The sequence below is a fragment of the Protopterus annectens genome, chromosome 9.part0, assembly GCF_019279795.1.
Source record: "Protopterus annectens isolate FY-2018-M chromosome 9.part0, PAN1.0, whole genome shotgun sequence".
In the NCBI taxonomy this organism is placed as follows: Eukaryota; Metazoa; Chordata; order Ceratodontiformes; family Protopteridae; genus Protopterus; species Protopterus annectens.
In genome coordinates, this window is record NC_056743.1 from 1,432,652,079 (window position 1) to 1,432,670,966 (window position 18,888).

An 18,888-nucleotide genomic window follows, 5' to 3' on the forward strand; every position below is an offset into this window, starting at 1 on the left:
ACGGGGCCAGTAAGGAGCAATTAAGATCATTTTGCTCCCCAAGAGAGATGCCTTTTGAATCACCCTGGGAAGGAGAGGAACTGGAGGGAAGGCATAAAGCAAGCCGGTGGGCCAAGGACGGACTAGCACGTCCATGGGGCTCTTCCCCGGAGCCGGGGTTAGGGAGAAGAATTCTTTGCACTTCGCATTCAGAGCAGTCGCGAATAGGTCGCAACACGGAACTCCCCATTTGTTGAAAATCTGACTTGCCACTGTCATATTCAGAGACCATTCGTGAGGAGAGAGGATGGTTCTGCTCAATCTGTCAGCTATCACATTGGACTTGCCCGGTATGTGAGTAGCCACTAGGAAGCGTTTGGTCGAGACTGCCCATTCCCAAACTCTCATGGCTTCTCTGCAAAGAGGGTAGGATCTGGTCCCTCCCTGTTTGTTCAGGTACCAGACAACTGACATGTTGTCTGAGTGAACAGCAATTACGCCCTGAGGGAGATAATCGTGAAGGGCTTGAAGAGACAGAAGTACTGCCCTCATTTCTAAGATGTTGATATGAAGTAAAGTCTCTTCCAGGTGCCATTTGCCTTAGACTGACCTGCCCAGGGAATGCCCCCCCCCACCCCATCTGGGAGGCGTCCGTGGTCAAAGTGGCCACCGGAGGAGGTAGAACAAAGGGTCGTCCCTGATCCAGATTGGAGGGCACTAGCCACCAGCGAAGGTCCCGTTTGCATGTTTCCGTGATCCATATGAGGTGACTGAGAGGGAGTTCCTGAAAGGACCACTGAGCTGAAAGAAGCCACTGGAGAATTCTCATGTGCAACCTTGCCAAGGGGACTAGAAGAACCGTGGCGGACATAGATCCCAATAGCTGCAGGACCATTCTGGCTGGGGCTTTGGACCTGGGAAGTAAGGCTCGAACTTGAGTCTGTATGGTTTGAATTCTGTCTGTAGGTAGATAGACCCGCATTTGGTTTGAGTCTATCTCTACCCCTATGAATCTTATTCGTTGAGATGGCAGCAACACAGACTTTGGCCAATTGAAGGTGATTCCAAGGGAGTTGCCCAGTGATACAGTGGCTTGTAGGCTCTGCAGTAGTAGATGCTTGGAGGTGGCAGTTAGGAGCCAGTCGTCTAGATACGGAAACACCTGGAATCCTAGACTTCTCAGGTGAGCAGTCACGACTGCCAAGCACTTGGTGAACACCCTGGGGGCTGTGGTGAGACCAAAGGGCAGCGCGCGAAACTGAAAATGACTGCCTCCTAGGCTGAAGCGCAGATGTCTCCTGGACGCTTGATGTACCATGATATGGTAATAAGCGTCCTTGAGATCTATGGAGCACATCCAAACACCTTTCTCCAGCAGTGGGAGAATGGATTGTAGGGTGACCATCCGGAACTTGGACTTTTTGACTGAACGGTTTAGGATGCTGAGGTCCAAAATGGGCCTCAAGTCCCCGGTCCTTTTTGGCACCAAAAAGAATCTTGAGTAAGTCCCTAATCCGATCTGGTCTGCGGGGACCGGTTGGATGACTCCTTTTTGCAGCAGCTTTAAAGCTTCTGAGGCTGCAGTATCCCGCTGACTGGGTGGCGGGTCCGGGATTTTTTTGGACTGAAAGGGGGGATGAGAGAATGGGATGGAGTAACCTCCGGCGATAATTCGAAGCACCCATCGGTCCTGAGTGATACCTTCCCAGGCTTTTAGGTGCTTCGAGAAACGACCCCCGACTGGCTCCGGAGCAGCACAGCCGGGCAATCCCTCAGGGACTATGAAAGGCTGAAGAGCCACGAAAGGAATCACGGTCTCCAGTGTTGCGAGGGCCTCTGCCGCCTCTGGGACGGCGTCTTCCGGAAGAATTTCCCCCTCCTCTGCCTCTGGAAGGGGAATCCTCCTGCTGAGAGGGGTAAGGCTTCTGAGATCTACGGAACCACATCTTCCCTCCTCTTTTAGCCTTGGGATAAGGCCGAAAGGGAGTGGAAAATCGTGCCCCTACGGCAGTCAGAGTTTTACCCTCCTGTTCACAGCGGGTTAGTGTGTCCTTTACCTTGGGTCCAAACAGGGAGGACCCATCAAAGGGGGCGTCGGCAAAGGAAGACTTGAAGGCCTCCGCGAAATGACACAGGCGGAGCCAGGCTTGTCTCCGTAGAGCAATGCCTGTACCCGCCGCTCTACTCGCCCCTTCGGCCGCATAAGAAATGAGCCTCATGGACGAGTTCGAGATGGACGACATTGTAGCCAGCTGAGAGCCAACCGTCTGGGCCAGCTCCTCAGGCAGGTTACCCAAGAGGGTATCGGATAACTCTTTAATCAGATCCCTCTGAAATCTGGTAAAGTGCGTAAGGTAGTTCAAGGACCTCAATGTAAAGGCCGCTGAACTGAGGGTGCGCTTGCCGTACCGATCCATGCTCCTAGACTCCTTATTAGGAGGATGGACGGACGTCGAAGCCTCTGCTACATCTTGCTGGGTAGCAGATGCCACCACCAAAGCATCTACAGCCACACCTTTAGTCAGAAATTCTTTATCAGGGGGTGCAGAGAGGAACTTATTCGGACGAGCAGGCACCGGTTCCACAGAGTCTGGGTGTTCCCAGCCCGACAGATCAAATCCAAGAGCTCATCGAAGGGCGGAGACACCCAGGAGGCGGAGGGCTGAGCCCCGAAGGCCTTCAGGAACACTGACTCATCAGCAGAGGGAGGTTTGGACTGCCAGCCGCCTCGTTGTTTTAGGGCTTCCAGGATGTCTGCAAAGGAGACATCATCCGAGGACGACTTAGGGGACCCCTCTGCATCATCGAGATCAGTGTCTGATGTCAGAGACTCATCAGGGGAGTCAACGTGCTTCCTCTTGCACGATCTCTTCCTGGGGGGTTCTTGCACGATCTCTTCCTGGGGGGTTCTTCCGAAGAGGCTTCAGAAGGACCTCCAGGAGGGGGAGAAACCCCAGCGGGGGTAACCTGAGGCCCGGGGGCTCCGCTGTCTAAGGACAGGGGGACTGCCAAAGACCCAGTCTCTGTATGCAGGGATGGCGCTGGGGAAACCGTGGAGGTAGCCAAGGAAGATTTGGCTAATGCACTCCTCATAGCCCTGAAGGCGGGACCACCAGAATCCTGGGAGGGTCCCACCTCCGTGGCCATGACAGTGGATGGCACTCCCGCCGCCGATGCACCAAGAGGGAGACTTGGGACCGAAAGCATCAATCCCGAAGCCTCCCCCCCAGGGCCGAAGGAGGAAGTCCGTGTACTGAACTCCGACCCAAGAGCCGGAGTTGGAGCAAGGGTCGGGCCCGACCCTAAAACCTCCACCGGTTCCATCAGTGCTGGCTCCAACGGTGCCGAAGCTGTTGGAGGAGGAACCACAGTAGGGGAGTGGACCATCGGCTCCGAAGCCGAATGGGCTGGAGCCGAAACTAGCTTTTGGAACACCGGAGACTGGAAGAGTCTAAGGAGCACCCTGTCGATGTCCGAATCAGACATCTTGGATGATCTAGAGGATACCAATTGGGCCCGAACCGATTTCTCCATCGGCTCCGAAGGGCTCGGGGACCGGCTCCGAATGGACTCTACCACTATCGGCTCCGAGGGAGATCTCAAGGTAATTTCCCTCGGTGCCGATAAGGACTTCGGCTCCGAAGGGGAAGAGTCTGAGCCGGTAATCCTTATCGGCTCCAATATCAGTGGAGCCGATGAGGGTGACCCGCCTCTCGACACTCCAGTCCTCGGCTCCGAAACCAGAGGGGTCGAGGCTGGAGGCATCGAGGCAGACCGTTCTGCCCTCAGCTCCGAAGTCCGTGGAGCCGATGGAGAAGTCTGCTTAGATTTTTTTGCAGTCGGTTCCGACTGACTGGTCGGAGCCGACGCTTTCTTCTTTTTGGAAGGAGAAGGAGAGGAAGATAAAGCCTCCTCGAAGGATGGCTTGATTAACCCCTTGAGGATTAATTTGTTCTTCCTCTCCTGGAGGACTCTTGATGAGAAAGCGTGGCACACACTACACGACTCTTGTAGGTGCTTGGCACCTAAGCAATAGGAGTGGTCGTCCGTTATGGACATTTTGAAACCACACCTCGTGCATTTCTTAAACCCGGAGGGTTTGTGTTCTTTAGACATAGCCAAAGTCAAACACAGTTGTCTACAAACAATCAAAAAAGAAGGGTTACAGCAAGTAACAAAATCCCTACTTTAAAATATTAAAGTCAAAAAATAAAATATATATATATTTTTTTTTTTTTTAAATACAGTAAGAAACAATTTTCTACAGAAGAAGAGAGATAGAGAGGGTCAAGACCCTCTAACCTAAATGGGTACTTGACCCACACACAAAAAACCAAGGTAGTAGAAACAACAGGGGAAGGCCCCTCTAAGTTAAACGGGAAACCTTCCCTGACAGGAAAAAACACGAAATCCTCTACCAAAACTACCAATACACGTTCGTACAACAACAATATAGCAACAATAGCTGTTAAAACAGCTTTTGGGTTTAAATCAAGCAAATTTCTGACAGGAAAAAGCCTAAATAAATAGTACTTAGCCCAGCCAAGTTGAGACCACGTCTAAGCTTTGTAAGCAGCAAACGAGATCTGGGGGATCAGTGGTGGTGCATCCTGGGATAAAGATAGCTCAGCCAATAAGAGGCCTCGCTCTATAGCATAGCGTGCAGTCGGAGCCGAGGGATCGGCTCCGAGCCCATCAGTACAGAATGTAGGCGAGATAGGATCACATAACATCTTTGCATTTATTATAAATGTAAAAATACTTAAAAGGAAAAAATTAAAATACAAGTTGTCAGTTTTGTGGGATGTTCATCTCTTGTAGGTTTCTTTCTATTTATGGGTAGTGGTAGTAATATACTGTTCACAGCAGTACTCCATTCTTTTTTTTATAATTACAGTGATTGGGATGAGAGTGGGTGGCTGTGAATGACAGCAGTTCAGCTAATATCAGTGCTTCCCGACAACATACATATAAGAGACATTTTTTTCTTGTGCAGATATTTAAACTTCAATTTCTTTCAAGTTGTCTCTCATTTACTATAAATGAAAAAATAAATAAATGGGTGGTGCAGTGGTGTAGTGGTTAGTGTTGTCACGTCACACCAAGAGGTTCTCTAGCTTGATTCTTGGATAGGGTGTCTTCTGTGCAGAGTCTGCATGTCCTCCCTGTGTCTGTGTGGGTTTCCTCAGGGTGCTCCAGTTTCCTCCCACATTCCAAATACATGCATCTGGAGTGTTTCTCCCTGGTCCTCCACTGAAAATGGGCTCTGTCCTGGTCAAAATTTCCCAGTAAACAAATGTTAAATAAATGCAAAGCTATGTAAAGGAAGAAAAATACAAGTTACTGATCTTCAGATATGTTTTCCCTCTTGGCAGTTTCTCTGGTAAGACACCATGGATGTTTATTATCTTGCATATTTCTCTAAAGGGCACCATAAATGCTTACATCTGGGTAGCAGTACCTGTACATATTGTTCACAGCTGCAATATTTTTTTTGTTATCATAACTGCAGTGACCAAGTTGAGCCATGTGACTCTTGATTACAGTAGCAGTAGTACACTGAAATACATTACTGTACCATTACTTCTTTTATAGATTCATAGAGATTGTTACAAGGCTAATGACCCAGGGAAGCCTTTTTAAGCCTAGCTAAGTTTTCCATAAAGAATAATGATGTCCTGTATCCAAGTAGGATATTGAGGGCCAGGCATTTATAAGCTACCTCTGTCCATAAGGGACATGGGTGCCAGGCCCAGTGTAAATTTCCTGTTCTCCATCCACTGGTTTATGTTGTGCTTAAATTGGGTAACAGACGAACTTGGATGGGAAGCCCATTCCCTAGGAGGGGCAGTCTCTTGGACACATGGCTGTCTCTCCAGTATGTTCTGTCATAGACATCTGGTAATATATGATTTATGAATATGCAGCAGATTCATAAGTATGGGGTTTGCGGTTTACTATCAAATGGGCAAATGGACTTCCTGCAATTTACATTAGTCCGATACGGCCCATTCGATAGTATTGATAGAACCAATGATGAAATGTAGAAAGTCACAACAGCGAATGCAATACAGCATTCGATGTTGTGACTTTCTACATTTTCATGCAGACTGCACTATAGTGGGGACTGGGAAATGTACCCTTTCCCTCACTGTAGTGCGATCTTGGAGTTTGTATATATAAGTAGCAGGAGGTGGGGGGTGCAGGGGCTTGCCCCCCTGCAAACACGGTCTTTACTGTGTTTTGCACAGTGATTCCTTTTGCAGAAGTGTGGTGAATGTTCGAATTTTGTCGAATTCGAACATTCACCACTTCCATATTCGACTCTTTTGTTGTTTGCTGAAGTGGATTTTCGTTTCTATGGTTCGTATAAACGATAATTCGCTTGAAGTGTGAACGACAAAATGATAGTAAACCGGGGTTTGCACTAGTTGCTGCATATGTCTGGTCAGGTAAATACCAAAGAAAGCACTGCACTCTTATGATTGGTCTGATAAAGGCAGAGTATAGTGGGATAATGATCTCTTTGCACCTAGATGCCATGTCCTCACTTATAAGTTAAAAGGATTTCCTCACCACTGTGTCCACATGCTAGTCAAAAGTAAGGCTACTGTCTATGTGAGTACCCATATGCCTGACCACTGGGTCGACTCTAAGGGGTGCATTATCAACATGGTAATTAGACGGGATGGTTGTAGAATGCTAGTATTTGTAGGGAAGTTGATGATAACCCCCAGCATGCAATCTTCTGCAAACTTAGTAGGCCACAAACCTTCAGCAGTTGTTTCCACTTCAGTGAAATAGATACCAAAAAGAAACAAGTCCAGTACCGAGTTCTGGGGGACTCTTGGTGGAGGTGGCCTCACCTATTTTGACATCCTAGGTCCTATCAGTAAGCCAGATGGCTATCCAGTGGAAAATAAAAAAATGATTCCTGATTTAGTAAGCTTATCTATAACACCTGAATGGGGCATTGTGTCAAAAGCCCTGGCCAGGTAGAGGTAAGCTGTATGCACACTCTTGCCCTCATCCATTGCTTTGGTGACCCTCTCAAAGAAGTTCACCAGATTTAATAGGCATGACCCTCCTTTAACAAAGCCGAACTTGGATGGGTCAAGCATTTGCAAATTACCTATATACTCATTTATAATGTCCATGATGATTCTTTCCATGGCCTTACATATGAGGCTAATCAGACTTATGGGCCTGTATTAATCTGGATCTGTGGCTGGACCTCCTTTGTGCAGGGAAATGAATGCAGCCATCTTCCACTCCTTGGGCACAAAACGCTACTGTAGACTCCAGCTGAAAAGTGATTCAAGTGGACCAGAGGTCCAGGGAAGTAAATATTGTGGGAAGAAATAGCCAGGGAATTGTTATGGCTAGACTTGTATAGGTCCTAGGGCCGATAGCCTAGTACCAACCTGTGAACCAGAGAGGTCATGTTTCATGCTATTTTGTAAGCATCCCGAGAAGCTATCAAGGCCAATTGATGCAGTATTTTTGGCCTTAGAAAGTGCACTGAAGACCTGCACCTTGTTAATAGTTGGCGAGATTGCGATATACAGTATTTACTTTAGACTAGTGAGGTGGGGATGGGGGGGTGGGGGAAGAAATTTGAGCTGAACCTGTCAGCCAAAAGGTTGGCAACGGCCTCTGGATCAGTGTGGGTGATGCCATTTACAATATGTTCTGAGCATTGTTACATATTTCCCTTGAAGTTACAGACACAGCTATAGAAAATTTTGTCGTCATCCTTGGCATGAGAAGATATTTTTTTCAGGTTTAGCCTTTGAAGTATTAATTAGCCTTCTTAGTTGCCTGTGTAGATTGGCCAGGGGGATTTTAGTATGGCGGGCTTTGTTCCTCCTACTCTTGGCCAAGATTTTCTTTTCCTTTTGTTGTATCACTGATTGATATTTTGATTTCATCAGGGTGGCTTGTCTTTTGAGTTTTCTTATTCTTAACATGAGTGGGTACAGCTCGCTCTATACAGCTATCTATATAGCTGTACAGGGATTTTGTAAATAGCTCAGCATGGTGTTTAATGGGTTTGGGGGTGCTTGGAATTTAGCAAGGTGTTGTTTAGTAGAGAGATGTTAGCTTTGGAATAGTTCCTAAAGGTTTCTGGTTTTGCGGTGTCCCCAGATTTAATTTTTATTTCAAGCAATAATGACTTATGGCTCAAATCTGATGAGCGAGGACATTACACTGGATGAGGAACATCGCTCTCCCATATTTGTAAGTACAAGGTCAAGGATGTTTGCACTCCTGCTAGGAGAATGGACCAGCTTTTCCAGAATGTTGTTATTAATAACGTTTGGGAATAGCTGGGCTTGTGCATTAGAAATGGTGTAAGATTCCCAATCTATAGAGGGATAGTTGAGATACCCCATGAAGATCATATTGCGTTAAAAAGTGAGGGACTCTAGTACACTGAGATAGGCAATATGAGATTCCTGGGACATTTAGGGGGACCTACAGTTTGCAAAGTTATGATATGAGACCCTGTTTATGATTAGGTGCATGTGTATGAGTTCCAGTGGGTCATATACTTTAGCTAGTCCGGATGCGAGATTATTTTTAATATAGACTGAGACTCCTACGCCTTTAGTTCCCTCTTGTGCAATAGCTGGTCGAAAGATGTGGAAGGCATTATAACCTTGCACTGCTGGGGTACTCTCCATAACTTTAAACCATGTCTCTGTTACTACACAGATGTCTACATTCTTCAGGGAGAGGAAGGCTTGCAGGGAGTGGAGTTTCTTGTTAAGACTTCTAACATTGAGCAGTACTACCTTCAGATATTTCTTTGTATGTTCGGTTAAGTTGGGAGATTTATCAGTTTGGCATTTTTTAACAAATGGCACTAAGGGGGTGGAAAAGGTCTTCATCAATATCTAAAAGCCTAGAGGGGTTAAGTGTAGCCCATCCCTGGCAAAGCAACATGGTCTGTCAACCATGTCCTCCCAGGTCATCAAATATCGTACCCCCCAGACTGACACCAGAAGCCAAGACAATTGTTAAAATAATTTTCTACTGGCAATGTGGTATCATCCTTGCAGAAGGTAGTATGTTGCTCACTGCTAGGCTTATACTTGCCTGAGATACATAATCAGTAAGCTTGATCATGTCTCGCTTCACATAATCAAGGGAGGTACATCTCAGGTCATTAACACATATGTGGACTATGACAGAGTAATACTTGTATCTGTAGTTCAATGACCTGACTGCCTGTGTGACTAGACATATCCTAGCCCCAGAAAAAGCAGCTAACCGTGACTCTTTCCTTACTTAGTCTGGTGTGGGAGACACTGGCATGCTTCACTATAGAAATCACCAATGACTGGGGAATTTGGTTTTGCTCTGGTTTGTCTTAAGGGCTTAGCAGCAGAGGCACTGGATACAGTGTTACTATGTGTAGCTGTGGGTGGTGTTTTAATGGAGTGTTTAAGTTGTGGCTGAGGATTCTTTTTTGATTTTGCTGAGCAGGAGGTATTAGTGTTTTAGGAAGGTTATCTGTAAGTGCTTCAGCTTAAGTAGGTTTATGTGCAGGGTCTTTACCCTGTGCAGTAAGCATGACGCGAGTGTCGCTGACAACCTCTATCAGATTAGTTTTGGTTTTAAGAGAGAGTTTGGCCTCCAGTGTTAAAAGTGCATTTATAACTCTTGCATACTTTACCTGTTTTATTCTGAATAAGTGGTTGTCAGTGTACATGAAGTAAGTACTACAATATTTCAGAATACTCATCTCAACCACACTGGCCACAGACAGTGTCAAGAAGTACATACCCATGGCTGCTGACCTACTATGGAGGAGTGCAGGAAATGTAGTTCTTTTTGATTGTAGTATATCTTATGCATAAGTTGAACCTGTTTTTTTAAGGCCAGGTTTTTGGTATAAACTTTTCGGCTTATCCACAACTATATACAGTATCTATTTCCTGTTGTGCTGTGTAGCACAAACTTGCTAAACAGTGACTCAAATGGTAGCACTCTTTACTATGTATACCTATGCACCATTCACAGACAATGGCTTTCCTTCACATCCTAGCTGTCAGTAATGTAATCCACATCTATGAATCACAGTAGTGACAGGAGACATGCTTCCTACAGTATACACAATGCACTTATGCAAGCATGCAGTACATTTATGCATAAATTGGCCCATTTGTCCTGAAAAAATAAGTTCTCAACACGTCCACTAAATATTTATATTTTTACTCACAAATACTATAAGATACTTTGATATTATTATATAGCAATAACCCACGGCTGGCTGTGGGTAATGCTGGATTTACCCATGGTTGGCATGGTTTGGTCAAGAGGGCACATGACCAAACCATGCCAACCGTGGGTAAATCCAGCATTACCCACATCCAGCAATGGGTTATTTCTATTATACAATGGTGTTAGTTTTGTGTTGTTGTTATTTAGGTTTTTGTTTGCTTTAGTTTGTATTCTTCCACTTTTTGTGAGATAAAATAGTCCACATTTTTACTTGCACTATCAGCTATTAGGTCTAAGTTACGAGTGTTGAATTACACTAAAACAGACATTATATTCACAAGTTTAGTGCTGCATCAAAAAATGCAGCTCATAACAGAACACTTGGAAAAATAACAGAATAATACTGGCAGCGCTAACAACTGTGCATAATTTTATTATGCCATAACTAACCGAAGCAGCAAACTAATAACAAATGCACAAGACAACACAGTTGTTAGCGCTGCCAGTATTATTCTGTTATTTTTCCAAGTGTTCTGTTATGAGCTGCATTTTTTGATGCAGCACTAAACTTGTGAATATAATGTCTGTTTTAGTGTAATTCAACACTCGTAACTTATGCAAGTTCTTCGTCATATGTAAAAATAATCAGACACTTGTACATCATTTTCACTCAAACCAATGTCATGGAAAAGTATTTTAACACAACTGAATGTGAATTTACACAGTAAACCCACTACACTAATGAAGGATCTTAGTTTACGTGCTTTCTCTTAGGAAACACTTCACATCCCAGATAGCACACTACTTCAGCCTGTTACACATTCTTTTGCTTGTAAGACGGCGTATGTCAACCCAACAGCTCTAAAATCAAGAGAGACCAACATGTAATTCAGTAACTCAACCATACACAAAACATTCCTAATACTCACAGCATCCAGAAAAAAGAAATTCAGCAAACACTGAAACAAAGACTAAATTGAAAGGAGTTTGATTTTTGAACAGTAAAGTAACTTTCCTTACCTTGCTACCTCCATAAACACCAGAAACCCCCTCATTAACACAATCTAAAACCGCGGGTGAGTGCACAGCTGCTCTCTTCCTTTAGAGCAGACGGAGGTGTGTGTGTTTTGTCTATAGGTTCATAGGTTCATAGGTAGGTACTAGGCTATCTGCCCGAGGGCATTTATAACCCTAGCCATAGTGTGTCGGCTTTCGCCGCCCCATTGATTAATTAACTGATCCTCTGTCAAGCACAGCCAATGAAGTGATCCCAGGGGTGTATTTTCTGTTACCCATCCACTTGTCAAGGTTTCTCTTGAAGAGTGTTAGTGAAGGGCTCTGCCTGATGTAATTTGGAATTTTGTTCCAAAGCATGGGGAGTCTCTGTGACAGGAATCTATCCCTCCAGCATTTTCTATTTATTGTTGTGGTGAGGTTTAGCTCACTAGAGCGCATGGCTCGCAGTGACTTGGATTTCTTTAGGTGGAGCATGTCCATCAATTCTGAGTTGGACATGGCTTTGTAAGTCAGGCAGAGATCACCTCTGAGTAAGCGATATGCCACTGAGTACAGGCTGAGTTTTTTCAGTCGGGCTGCATAGGACATATGTTTGAGGCCAGTAATCCTCTTGGTGAGGTACTTTTGTGGTCTTTCCAGCTATTGGAAGTGTCTTGTGAGGTACATCCCAAATGGGACATTGTACTCTATGATGGGTCTAATGAGTGACGAGTAGAGGGGCACTATAACCTCTTTATTTCTAGATGTGAACCCTTTAGTAATTAGACGGGCCACATAGAAGGATTTCCTAACTACTTTGGCAATATGATTGTCAAAGGAGAGATTGCTATCTACCTGGGTCCCCAGATCTCTTATTACCTCTTCTGTATTAAGGGGGGTGCCACCTATGTGGTAATTCGTGGATGTTTTGTTTTTCCCAAATGGGATGACTATTCATTTTTTGGCATTTAGCTTGAGGCCATGACTTTGACACCAGGTGTCCGTCTCAGTAAGGTCCTTTTGGAGGATGTCCGTGTCAGCCGGAGAGTCAATTATGGCTCCCAGTTTGCAGTCATCAGCGAACTTGGTTAGCCATAGTCCTCCTGTGTTTGCCTGTACTTCTGAGAAGTATATGCCGAACAGGGGTCCCAGGACCGAGCCTTGTGGGACACCACTTGTGACTGGTTTAGAGTCGGATCTGGATCCCGCTATTCTTACCGTGTGAGTTCTGTCTGTAAGCCAGTTGGCAACCCATCTCGTGACGTAGGGGTTTATGTTCAGGCTGGTGAGTTTTTCTGTAATACCAGAGTGGGGAATGGTGTCAAAGCCTTGGCGAGGTCAAGGTAGGCTGTGTGAACCACCTTTCCCTCATCTATGGCCTTCATAACTGTCTCGAAGAAGTCAACCAGGTTTAGTAGGCATGATCTGCCCTTAACAAAGCCAAACTGGGTTGGGTCAAGTGTTTGGAGGTTTCCAATGTCTTTGGTAATGAGTTCCATGATGATGCGCTCCATTGCCTTGCAGACCAGGCTAGTCAGGCTTATGGGGCGATAGTTACCAGGGTCAGTTGAGGCCCCTCCTTTATGGAGAGGAATAAACGTTGCTGTGCACCATTCTATGGGCACGTAGCCTGTGGAGAAGCTGAGGTTAAACAGCGTGTTTAGGTGGGGGTTTAGTTTGTTCTGTAGTTCGTGCAAGCTGCAGCCTGGGACACCATCTGGTCCCACTGACGCTGTGTTTTTGGCTTTTGAAAGGGCTGTTTTCACCTGTGCGTCTGTGATTTTTGGGACACTACACTTTTCCAGTATTGTTGTGGGCCCTTTTGGAGGTGAGAGGGGGGTGAAGTTTGCACTGAATCTATCTGCCAGGATCTTGGCAATATCAGTAGGTTCAGTATATTTTGTGCTATTTTGCACTAGTTCAGTGCATATCTGGGAGTTGCCACTTAGATTCTTAACATAGTTAAGGAAAGCTTTGTGGTTATCCTTTGAATCCTTGGCTACTTTTCTTTCGAAGTTAGCCTTGGATGATTTCATAAGGGACCTTAGTTTCTTACTGATACTGATCAGGGATGTCTTTCCTTCTTGGGATTTGCTTTTTTTTCTGAACTAGTTTCCTCCTTCTATTGTATAGTCTGTTTATTGCAGGGGTCCACCAAACTGGATTCCTTCTCTCAGAGGAGTGAGTCTTGGTTTTGCTAGGGATGGCATGATCCATGCATCCTTGTAGGTGCTCATAGAGTGCATTTGTAAAGGTTTCTGCATCTTGGGCAGTGTTATCCTTTAGCGTGGGGGCTGTGAAACTTACCACCTCTGTCTTAAGTAAGGTGAAGTTTGCTTTAGAAAAGATTTTTACTGTGGTTTCCTTAGTTGGGAGTGGTGGTGGGGTGTGGACATCCATAGTGATTAGTTTATGGTCTGATCTAACGGGTTGACCTCCAGTGTGGAACACCTGTTGCCCATGTTGGTGATGACCAGGTCCAATATGTTTTCACCTCTGGTAGGGGAGTTTACCAGCTGATCCAGGGCATTTGAGTTGATGAATTCCAGGAAGCGCTAGGCCTGGGAATTTGTACTCGAGTAATTTTCCCAGTGAATGGTAGGGTAATTGAAATCACCCAGTATCAGGGTGTTCGGTAGGACCTTCATGTTTTCCAGTGTCTCCAGAAAGGTGGAGTGGTGGTCCTGGGTCATGGAGGGTGATCTGTAGCAGGCCACAATTTGCATTGCAGATTTGCCCAATGTTAGTTGCACATGGATGATCTCAGAGGCATCATGCTGCACCACTAACCTGGAGGTGTAGGTATCCTTGATGAATATGGATACACCCCCTCCTTTTGTGTTTCGGTCTGTGTTCTGTGGCCGAAATGTGTGGTATGAGTTGTAGCCCAGTAGTGCTGGGGTGCTCTCTGGAGCCTTGAACCAGGTTTCAGTTACTGCACAGTTGTCGACATTCTCCATACTGAGGAGTGCTTCGAGCGTGTTCATTTTGAGATTTAAACTCCTGGCATTGAGTAGCATAACCCTCAGTTTTTTGTCAATTGTGCTGTTTATGGAGGTGGGTTTGACTTTTGAGCCTTGCCTAAAAAAAGGCACTATGGGGGCAGCAAGAGCCTTGGCCAGTATTTGAAAGCCTAGGGGTGACAGGTGCAAGCCGTCTCTTGCGAAGCAAAGCGGCTTGTTGAGCATGTCGTCCCAGGCTGACAGACACTGGATCCCCTTTGAATGACACCAGAAGCTTAGCCAATTGTTGAAATTAATAATTTTTTCTTTATACTGAGGTATCATTCTTGGTGAGGGCAGGATGCTACTCAGGGTCAGGGTCATACCAGCATGATCAGAGAGCTCTTCCATGTCTCTTTTCGTGTAGCCCAGGGAGGTATGTTTCAGGTCATTCACATCAACATGAACAATGACAGAGTCATACTTGTACTTGTTCTGGAGTGACCTGAGTGCTTGTGTTTTGTGGCGGATTCTGGCTCCCGACAGGCAGCTAACAGTAACCTTCTGCTTGTCCAGCCTAGTGAGTGGGATGTCAGTGTGCCTGACTATAGAGTCACCTATTACTAATGTGTTAGGTATGTTATTTTGCCTTAAGGGCTGTGATTGTGCAGCACACTCATTTTGTGTTTTATGTGTTGTCTGGTTTGTGACGGGAAGTGCCGGTTGTTTGGGTGTCTGCTTTGGAGGTCTGATGCTTTTGCAGGTTTTTATTTAAAGCCTCTGAGTATGATTTTTGTGTATTTATGTGTATTTTTGCCAGTGCTGTTTTAGTAAGTCTGTGGGCAGCTGGAGGTGTGGTGCAAGTGTTAACCTTCTCCTCTTGACTGTCTGTTCCAGTCTTCGGTGGAGACAACTTAGCTTCCAGTTTGGATGTATAATTGCATCTCTCGTATATGTTAGTGTTTTGTGGTAGGAGGAGAGGGTTGCCTCTGTACATGAGGCAGTTGTAACATTGCCTCAGGATACCCAGATTCACCAGCTGGACTGGAGAGTGCACCTGAAGTTGCCCTTTGGTCATGCCTGAATAGTAGGGTGAGCTGCTTAGTCGCTTGGTTGGTGAAGGGTGAATAAAGAGCCTTGCCCTGCTGGGCATTCAGTGTCAGGGTATATTAGTGCTTGCTATTAGGTCTGAGCAAGTACTGGGCTGTAAGATGCATTCTGAGTGCTTAGGTTGAGAGTTAGACTAGTTTCAAGAGAAAAACTGAAGAGGAGACTTAATGGAGCCGGGAATAATTTAACCGTAGCTAACCGGCACTGCCCGGTGCGCAAAACCGTGTAAACGCGGTTTTTATAGTAGGGAAATGAAAGAGATAGAAATTAGCCCAAAATGGCCAATAAACTACTAACTTCTGGGCTGGAACCACTCCTCCAGGGACAGATAGGTTGCTCAAAGCTCCCCTCTCTCACAGGAACAGAGAAACTTCCTTCTATCCAAATAAGGTATGGGCAACTCAGAAACTAGTATCACAGCCCTGAATTCAGCACTAGCCTGAAAATTGGACTATACTAGCTTAGAAAGGCGGGAAACAAGGAATTTTTTTTTTTAAAGATAAGGCAAAAACAGTAAAAAATACACTTAAAACAGCTTTAAACGACTACAAATAATCAAGAAAGGCTATCGCACTTTAGTGTGTAGCCTACAACAGTTAAACAAATTATTTAAACAAAAAACATTTTAAAAGTGCAGGCAGTCAAATAAGTACAATATGTGAAAAAAAAAACAAGCTTTTGAATCACAATAAATGCTGGAAAATATGTGTTTAGGCGGAAAACAGTTAAGTACAGCAAGAAAGAACAGAAAACTGATACTTAATCACTTCAAAGTCTCTTTTCTAAGCTAGACGACTTGTATTAGTTTAAGGCTTTCTAGTGCTACCCAGTAGGTTAGTTACAGGAAAGATGGGAAACAAGCACAGATGCTGTCTTTTAAACCAGAAAGTTGAAAGAGATGGATAAACTGTCCAAATGGTCAATAAACTACAATTTCTGGGCCAAGAACCTCTCCTTTCGTGGTAGACAGGCTACCTAGTGCTTACCACTCCCACTGATAAGCTAGAAGGCTTTCTTCCAGCACAGAAAGGCTTGCGGGGCTCACAAGCTTACCAACAGTCCTGAATACAGCAACTCTGTACCTGGACTGGACTAGTTACAGAAAAGGCAGGGAACAAGTCCAAACATAGGCTTTTAAGCCAGCAAGTTGAAAAAGATTGAAAACTGCCCAAACGGCCAAATAAACTACAATTTTTGGGCCAAAACTCACTCTTCCCGTGGAGGATAGGCTACCTAGTGCTTACCACTCCCACTGATAAGCTAGAAGGCTTCCCTCCAACACAGAAAGGCTTGGGGGGCTCAGAAGCTTACTAACAATCCTGGATACAGCAACTCTTTTCCCGGACTAGGCTAGTTATAGGAAAGGCAGGAAACAGGCACAGGTGCGGCTTTCAAACCAGTAAGTTGAAAGAGATGGAAAAAAACTGCTCAAACAGCCAATAGCTACAATTTCTGGGCCAGGGACCACTCCGGACCACTCTCTTGTGGCTACCTGATGCTTACCACTCCCACTGATAAGCAATTTTGCTCCTAGTCAAACCCAGAACCTTAAATAAGGACAAGCAAACATCTAAAGTTGCCACTGCAAGGTACATTAGCGGCTGGACTTCTTACTTAGGTTATCTTCTATTTACAATCTGCACACTGGTTGGATTGGCCAATCAGTGTGCATGTTTCTCGGCTTTAACAACTTTCCATTGTATAATTTAGAATAGTTTTAAGCATTATTTTGTCTTAGGTCTGGAAGTAATCCATCACTGTTTTAATTTTTTTTTACATCAGTTTTGTACAAGTGCAAATTTTACACTTCTCACTTTGCAACAAGGCCATGGCTGAAAAATGGACCCTAATGGTCCAGTTCTTACTTGTACAAAGAAATAAATTAGTGATCTGAACAGTGAGACCATTTTATTGGTTCCATTTGGTCAAATGCCAAACTGACTTTAGAGTTACAGATGGAGTCTAGGTTGGGGTTTTAGCTGGATTTTGGTTAGATTAAGGGTAAGGCATTGTAGACAGTACTGCTGTGCCATGTGCGTGTGTATATGCGTGTGTGTCTGTGTGTGAGGTTGCATCTGTGGGTCTTTGTGCTTCATAATGTGTCTGTAATTACATGTGTGCTTGTGTATTATTCAATGAAGTGGTGTTCGTCTTATGTTTTTTTTTTTTTTTTTTTTATTTGCTGTCTTCCTTGACATTATCTTAATGCTGTTGAAATGGGCTTGTTCCCTGAGGATTACTGTCATTGGGTTGGTGTGCTAAGGCTGTGATAGGCATAGTTAGGATCATGGTTTCCAAACAATACAGTCTTCTCACACATCTGCCAATACGTTGCTGCGATGTACAATATAAATTGGACAAAAAAATGCTCCTCTTTTTGAGGCAACCAGCCACATGAAGCAATGCATACAGGTACTGTTGGGAATAAGATATTGTCAATACAAGAATATAAAGAGGCTTTGACAAAATGCTATCCAGCTGATTCTAAACATTTTCTAAGCCCTAAGCTGTACTTTTGCTAGCATACACAAAACCTATTCCTGGCAGAACAAGATTAACACTGTTACTTAATCACTTACATGTTCCTTATGCCAAATTATTCTCCTATAATGTGAATAGATAACTGCTAGGTCACACTTTCTTCCTTTCAGTTTGAATACATACTTCATGAGAGGATATTAGCACTATGACACAGAAATTAAAGATATATAGACCAGCTGCAGATTTAAACAGAAAATTTCAGGCAGGTGTACATACATGTTATGCCACTTGCATGAAATGCCAAATGTCTTGAAAACTATGAATATGAATAGTTTCATCACCCCCCCCCATGTTCCAAGCTTACTTGCTCATTCTTCTACCTCTTCTCTTTCTGGTTATGTTTGTAGGGATAGGAACAACTAGACCGTGATGTGACTACAGTGGAAGGACCTGCAGAATGTATGCGATGTACACCTGACTTGACATCTATGAACAATTAAAACAATCCAACTTTTACCTGCGCTTCTCGCAGACTAAGCCCACTGGTACATTTTTCAAAGAAAAATTCAAACTCAAGGTTCAAGCACACTATAAACTATAACAGATCTCTTATTACTCTTTTCAATCAGTACCTTAGACAGCTGTTCCACACTTATTGAATTTTCATCCAAGGGGTTGAAATCAGGGACCATGGCAGGGTCACTGTGGCTGCACTCTAGCTTCTTCTTGCGAGATTTTCCCTTAGTTGTGGGTCCTGTGTTGAAATAGTAAAACAAAAGCAAAAATAAGATGTGTTAGAATGCTGAATAATTTTACTTTGCAAAATGGTTAACTTCTCAGAAAATAACGCACTATATTATCTTTGCCTGCACACTACTAATATATAGGTAGTGTCTCGAAATACGACTCTGAGTTATTGAAAATTCTTTAGAAGTGAGAAGTCTGGTAAGATCTACATACATGTTAACAGTTCTGAGAAATACAGCTATCACCTATGAATTAAATAGTCATACAACATCACCAAGTTGCAGTTGGACTCTCATATGATCTCATAATATGTACTAGCTGCAGGGTGAAGGATATCCAAGCCCCTGTGGTGGCAGTCTCATGAATCATGGACAGAATAATGTATGCTTGTCAATGCACAGTT

General features: G+C 44.4%; 1 protein-coding gene across 1 annotated transcript in view; it reads right to left on the bottom strand.

Annotated features, from left to right (window-relative positions):
• Positions 1-18,888, bottom strand: part of ARID5A (AT-rich interaction domain 5A) — a 484,004-nt gene that overhangs the window by 298,353 nt on the left and 166,763 nt on the right. The window contains exon 2 of the mRNA XM_044084394.1: positions 18,371-18,492. Coding sequence (XP_043940329.1) covers positions 18,371-18,492 — 122 coding nt within the window. The remainder of the gene's footprint in view (positions 1-18,370; positions 18,493-18,888) is intronic.